Here is a 7,543-nt window from a genome sequence, read left to right on the forward strand (position 1 = left end):
TAGATAGATAGATAGATAGATAGATAGATAGATAGATAGATAGATAGATAGATGATGCAGGCATACATCATCCATGCATACATACAGAGACAGATGTGCATACATTTGTATATTCAACCCACTACTAGGTCCACTTACTGATGCTTGTGTGTACACATGTTTACATGTGATCACTTGGGAAATGAGAACCCATCATAGGGCTCGTCCCTAGAGAAAAAGAATTTTCCCCTCTCTTGACAGCTGTTGATTGCCTCCAACTCTTCCTTTAAAGGTGCATCATATGAAATTTCTCCCATTCCACAATGTTCTCTGATCGTTAGGTTAGAGATTGTAGACCATGGACAGTGCATGATCACTTATTCTCTACGTTTGGCAAGCTGTGGCTCTCTGTTAATAGTCTTCATCTGGGAAAAATAAAAATAAAGGAACTTCTTTGATGAGGAATGAGAGTTATACTTTTCTAGATGGGCTGATGTACAGGGTCCATTTTTTTTAATTTCTGGAAATTTAAAAGTTTCATATTATTAATTATATGTATCCTTTGGTCTGTGTTAAAAACCTAAATAAGCATAGATAGATAGACAGACAAATAGACAGAGAGAAATTCTAGGTAAACCAAAGAATAAATGACACAATAAAAGTGATCTGGATTCTTAGTGCTAATACTTTGGTTTATTTCTTTTTGGACATCTATATGATTAACAATTTCAGATTAAACTCTAATTAAATGACCTAAATAATTAAACCAATTCTAGAAGTTACACATTAAAGTTTGCTTTATACAAATATGTTCATAACCACAGGCCTCACTACCACAGTGACTGATTTTGTACATAAATTCTATTATGAACAGGTAAGATTTTATGGGGAAATAAATTAGTAGATCTCATTTTGTGGATTTACTATTTCTCTAGCTTTGGAAGAAGAATTTATGAAATTGCCTTATGAACAGCCAGGTTTCCAGCTCTCTGTTTTCAGCAACTCCAGACCACACAGTGTCAGTTAGCTGCTGTGCAGACATAGAAAATAACAATGAACAAAACAAATGTGTGAAATTGGTATGACAAAACTTAATGCATGAGGAAAATGTACACTGGGGGCACAGAGCTTACTTAGCTTTGCCGGAAAGACAGATATGTGGAGAAGAGCAGCATCCATGAGGAGAAAACAGCGGTGAAGAGATGCCGAGGGGGCTGGCCGGGTGTGACAGCTCTGTGCAGTCAGAGCACAGGAGATGAGATGAGCTAGAGCACAGCAGGGAGGCTGAAGTGGAGTGTGGCTGCTGGGGTGTGGGGTAAGCACTGAGAAACTGAATGAACGTTAGTCCTTGGGAGTATTTTAATATAGGATAGCAACATGACTTGATTTTGAGCTACATAGATGTTTTTCAAGATTGGCTCTTTTCCTATTAGGAATAATTAGGCTCTAAATTTTTTTTTAAAGTCAATACATTATCTGATTGCTCCAGTCCTTGAAATATTCTAACTACAATGTAGCCATATTGCCAGAGAATTATAAAAATTATCACATTGCTTGAAGTTATAATTAGTATTCAGAGGGTCTTACTACAAGGTTTTCTTTACTTGACGTGATGGTTAGTTTCTAAGGTCAATGTGACTTGGCCTAGAATCACCTGTAAGTAGGATCTCAATGAGACACTGTCTACATTGAATTGGTCTGTGGCTGTGTTTGTGGAGGACTGTATCAATTAAATGAGAAATCTAGATGTTCCAACTAGATGTTGGAAGTCGGTATTTCCTAGGCAGATTACTGAGTTGAGAACAAACGAGCAAACAAGTGATCATGCCTGAATTCATTCCACTCTGCTCTTGACTGTGGGTGTGACGTGGATAGCGGTCTCAAGCTCCCACAATTGTGTCTTCTGTGTTATGATAGACTAAAACCTGGAACAGTGAACTATAAAGTTTCCCTAGATTACTTTTTGGTCAGGGCATTTGATCAAAGGAATAGAAATGAAACCAGAACAGTGTTTTACATTTTAAGACATTATATTTTAAAGCAGAGTGATATATTCTATGTTTAATAAAAGAAAAATGTTGTTTTATTTTATATGACCAAATAAAAGCTATTTAAAAAGACAACTGTATTCAATAACCCTGCTTCCTTTTCTAGGATAGAGTTCAAGTCAGTTTAACTCGGCAGAATTTGTAAGGATGTGTGGCTGGCCCTGAAGATACAAATGAATTAGAATCTTCTCATTGCTTATTTGACTGCTTTCTCTTGATTGTTTGCTGTGTATTAAGCCCTCTTCTGATTTCCACACTGGGCTCTGGGACACTTTCTTCCTGTGTCTGAAAAAAATTCTTCTTCAGGTAGAGATAGGGCACTTTCCTTATTTCCCAGACAGCTAGCCACACCTACTCCATCCAAAAACTCTCTCACGATCGTATTACACTCATTTATGTATTTATGTGTGTGTGTGTGCTTACTCACATGCATACATGTGTATGTGCTCAGGGGTGAGCAAGCCTGCATGCTGTGTACATGAGCAGGTGCAGGTGTGGAACTCAGAGAACGAATTGCAGGAATTAGTTCTCTTCTTCTGCCTTTTTAGTTATTACTTGCTTTCCACGCCTTAACTATAGCATCCTATGTGTATTTTCCTGATTCTTCTCAGGAAATCATTCATGGCTTCACATTAGCCACTCTGCCTCGTGATGACAATAGCAAAAGGAAGACATTTTGAAGATATTCAGTGAAGCCTTTCCGAAATAATGTATTTGCATGCATATATAATGTGCATGTTTGCATACAATGTAGTAATACACAGGAACATGTATATTTTTTTTGAGACAGGGTCTCAGTATGTAGCCTTAAGCTTGTCAGAATCTCGATATAGACCGTGTTGTTCTGGACTCACAGAGATCTGCTTGCCTCTGCATCTCCAGCCCTGATATTAAAGACACGTGCTATCGTCCATGACCAGTATGTGCATTCTTCACCAACTCTCCACAGTAAATTTTTAGGTTTTTCAGTGGCTGTTCTACCGTTTGTCCTTGCTCACCATCTAATGTTTGATCTTGCATTTTCTTTCTGCTTTAGGCGCAGAATAATTCATCTTGTGAAAATTGGCTGGCAGCAGAGAACACCTTGAAAAAGTACTACCTCTCCACATTTTATGGGATCGAGTTCGTTTTCGGAATGCTTGGGAATGTCACAGTGGTGTTTGGCTACCTCTTCTGCCTGAAGAACTGGAACAGTAGCAACGTCTATCTCTTTAATCTTTCCATCTCTGACTTGGCTTTCCTGTGCACCCTTCCTATGCTGATAAAGAGTTATGCCACTGAGAAGTGGAGCTATGGAGATATTCTCTGCATAAGCAACCGCTATGTCCTCCACGCCAACCTCTACACCAGCATCCTTTTCCTGACTTTCATCAGCATAGATCGGTATCTGCTTATGAAGTTCCCTTTCCGAGAACACATTCTGCAAAAGAAGGAGTTTGCCATTTTAATCTCTTTCGCTATCTGGGTCTTAGTGACTTTAGAAATTTTGCCTATACTCACTTTCATTAATTCTGTCCTAACACAAAAGGGCAACAGCTGCATCGACTATGCAAGTTCCGGAAACCCCAAATACAATCTCATTTACAGTCTGTTCCTGACTTTCCTGGGTTTCCTCGTTCCTCTTTCTGTGATGTGCTTCTTTTACTACAAGATGGTAGTCTTCCTAAAGAGGAGGCGCAGGCAGCAGGCGACGGCCCTGCCGCTGGACAAGCCTCTGCGCCTCGTGGTCCTGGCGGTAGCAGTCTTCTCTGTGCTTTTCACACCCTATCACTTCATGCGCAATCTGAGGATCGCCTCACGCCTGGAGAGTTGGCCACAGGGATGTGCGCAGAAGGCTATCCAAACCTTGTACATCCTGACCAGGCCCCTGGCCTTTCTGAACAGTGCCATCAACCCTATATTCTACTTCCTCATGGGAGACCACTTCAGAGAGATGCTGTTTAATAAGCTGCGGCAATACTTCAAATCCCTTACGTCCTTTCGGATGCGAGCAAGTGGATGAAGGTCTTTTCTCAGCCAAAATAAGGGCCTTCGCAAATGAAGCTGTGTAGTTGTTTTTGTTGTTTTGTTTTGTTTTGTTTTGTTTAATTGTTTGTTTGTTTGTTTGTTTGTTTGTTTGAGACAGAGAGGATTTCTCTGTGTAGCCATGGCTGTCCTGGAGTTGCTTTGTAGACCAGGCTGGCCTCAAACGCAAAGAGATACACCTGCCTCTGCCTCCCGAGTGCTGGGATTACAGTTGCACAACCCTCTCCCTTCCCTCTCTCCCCCCCCGCTGTGCAGCTGAATTGTAATCAAGTAGACAACTATCTCCAGTCTTTTGTGCCTCCACCCCACCTGGCCCCCAAGGGCTTGAGTTCAAGCTGGGTCTTAATGTACACTATTAACTGTTATTTTTAGAAGTTACATTCTTAAAAAGATTAAATAACAGCAACATCTGAATAAAGCAATATAATTTAACTATAATTTAATATACAAGTAACTACTCTGTACTGATCATGACTCATGATTCACCTGTAATGCTTTGGCCCTTTTCTGTTAGATGGGCTATAGCAAAAAGGATCCTATTTTGGTTAAAGGATATTCAATGTTAAGCAAAGAAAATGGGTATATTTTAATTTGGTTGTCAGGAAATTCAGCCATAATTAAATTCCAGGGTAATTTTACTCAAATTAAAAAAAAAAAAAGAAAAAAAAATCAACATGCCAACTATGGGTTCTAGAAAGTCCACCATTACAGAAAAAAAAAATGTGTTAGAAACCCTAAGCAAAATAAAACACACCAAAATGAGTTCATTGTTTCTGTGATGATTGAGCTGTCTGGAATTTTGATTTCACAATCGGATGCCCAGTACATGGAAGTATAGTAAAAAGTTCCTTCTGTTTCCATCTCCTCTAAACAGTGAGCTTTAGAACACATTATTGGACCTGGAGTTTAACAGTTAAGAGCACTTGCTGTTCTTGTTGAGGTTTAGGTTCAGTTCTTAGCTCCCATACTGAGTAGCTCCCTTTAATTCCATACATGCCCCTGTCACTCCAGCTCTGGGAGATCAAACACCTCGTTATGGGCTCCATGAGTACCTGGATACACATACGAACAAGCAGGCACATGCATGTAACATAAATAAATCTTTATTTTTTTCTGTGTTTTAAAAATTTATTTAGTCATTTTTGTCATTTATTCACTTTACATCCTGATAATAGCTCTGTCCCTCATCTCCTCCCAGTCTCACCCTCCCTCCTTTTTGCCCTCTATCCACCTCCCCTAGACCACAGAAAGGGGGATCCCTCCTCCCCTAAGGTCTGACCCTAGCCTATCAAGTCTCATCAGGACTGCCTGCATCCTCTTCCCCTGTGGTCTGACAAAGCTGCCCCACCAGGGGAAAAGTGATCAAAGAGCAGGCATAAGAGAAAACTCGTGCTCCCCTTGCTAGGGAACCCACAGGAAGTCTTAGCTGCCTATTAGCTACATCTGAGGAGGAAGCCTGGGTCCTCTCTAGGTCTTTTTATCCCCCCACTCTTCTTTGAGACTCCCTAGGCTCTGCCCAAAGTTTGGCTGTTAGTCTTAGCATCTGCTTCAATCCCCTGCTGGGAAATATTTCAGAACACAGCTATGGTAGGTTCCCATCCTGTTCTTTCTCTTCAACTGTTTCTGATGGTTATTCTATTTGTTCTTCTGAATGAGAATTAAGCATTTTCCCTAGGGTCTTCCTTGTTATTTAGCTTCTTTACATTCTTACCCATCAGAATGGCTAAGATCAAAACCTCAAGTGATAGCACATGCTGGTGAGGATGTGGAGAACACTCTTCCATTGCTGGTGGGAGTGCAAACTTGTACAACCACTTTGGAAATCACTCAGGAACTTTCTCAGAAAATAGGGATTAGTGCTATTCCAAGACACAGCTCTACCACTCCTGAGAATACACTGGAAAGATACTCCACCATACAACAAGGACATTTGCTCAACTATGTTCATAGAAGCTTTATTCATAATAGACAGAATCTGGAAACAATCTAGATGTCCCTCAGCTGAGGAATGGATAAGAAATTGTGGTACATTTACACAATAGAACATTACTCAGCTATTATAAACAAGGAAATCATGAAATTTTCAGGCAACTGGATGGAAATAGAAAAGATCATCCTGCGTGAGGTATCCCAGAAGCAGAATGACATGCATGGTATATACTCACTTACAAGCAGATATTAGCTATATAATATAGGATAACCATAATAAATAAATTTTTAAAATAAAAATATTTAATATCAGAAACTAGCATATAAGTGGCAAGGAACTATTAATTGCATGGTCTGGTTTTCTTGCAGATAGCCCTGCCACCATGCTGAAAGACTGAGCGTTACTTTGAGAGGACCAGGAACGTCAGTTGGTTCATATTATACCTGAGTATATGCTCTCTACTTAGGTTTACACTTCGTTTTGTTTGTGTGTTCATTCTTGAATCCCTTCACATAGTTTTTCACCTATCAGATTCTATAGACACTTTTTTGTAAGAAATATGACTAAATTTTATTCACTGAACGAGTAGCAGAATCACTCCCCCCCTCCCCAGAAGATTTAAAAGATAAGGTAACTCTGCAGAGCATACTATCTTAAATTTCCAGTAAAACTTATAAAAAAAATCTCATGGACAAATTTTATCTTGCCCATCTTTCACTTCTAGGTTATGTATCTAATCAACTTGTTTGTGTTTTCTCTCATAGAAGTTTTGACTCTGACACAATCTGATTGGCCTGCTCTTTGATCACCTCCCCCTGAGGGGGGAGCAGCCTTACCAGGCCACAGAAGAAGACAATGCAGCCATTCCTGATGTGATCTGATAGACTAAGATCAGAAGGAAGGAGAGGAGGACCTCCCCTATCGTGGACTTGGGGAGGGGCATGCATGCAGAAAGGGGAGGAAGGGTGGGATCGGGAGGGGAGGAGGGAGGGGCTTATGGGGGGATACAAAATGAATAAAGTGTAATTAATAATAATAATAAAAAGAAGTTTTGAAACCAGTTCTTGCAATTAAATTACTTCCAATAAAAATAAACAGCTGCTTTCCCCCACCATTGGGGAAGAATGTGTGCTTAGCTTGTATGAAGTCCTGAATTAGATCCAAACACACACACACACACACACACACACACACACACACACACACAAACACACACACTATTGAAACTTTTGAAGACAAACATCTTATCTCCTGATAACTTCCCATTTCCTCAGCACAGGCCTACCCAGAAAAAGCAATTTTGCTCCCCTAAATTACTTTTTTATTATTTGTATCAAACCTACTTAAGTACCCCCAATGATCTTACTACGTTTTTCCCCCCCAAGAATTAGTAGGTACCTTTAAACAGAGTTATTCCCATAAATTCAAAGGGATTTGATTTTTTTTCTCAAGTTCTTGGTTTTTTTTTATAAGAAACATTTAAAATATTGCCTTACTCCTTGTCATGGAAAGGAAAGAAAACCAGCTGAGACAGAGGTACAGATAAAACACAGGAATAATA

At 39.8% G+C, this 7,543-nt stretch overlaps 1 protein-coding gene across 1 annotated transcript in view; it reads left to right on the forward strand.

Moving 5' to 3' along the window:
* The window catches only part of Sucnr1 (succinate receptor 1), a 10,016-nt gene extending 3,099 nt beyond the window's left edge, over positions 1-6,917 (forward strand). The window contains exons 2-3 of the mRNA XM_055596851.1: positions 3,064-4,031; positions 6,747-6,917. Coding sequence (XP_055452826.1) covers positions 3,064-4,029 — 966 coding nt within the window. The 3' untranslated portion in view covers positions 4,030-4,031; positions 6,747-6,917. The remainder of the gene's footprint in view (positions 1-3,063; positions 4,032-6,746) is intronic.
* Positions 6,918-7,543: the final 626 nt, after the last annotated feature.

The sequence above is a fragment of the Psammomys obesus genome, unplaced genomic scaffold (genome assembly GCF_907164565.1).
Source record: "Psammomys obesus unplaced genomic scaffold, mPsaObe1.curated_primary_1811, whole genome shotgun sequence".
Classification (NCBI taxonomy): Eukaryota; Metazoa; Chordata; class Mammalia; order Rodentia; family Muridae; genus Psammomys; species Psammomys obesus.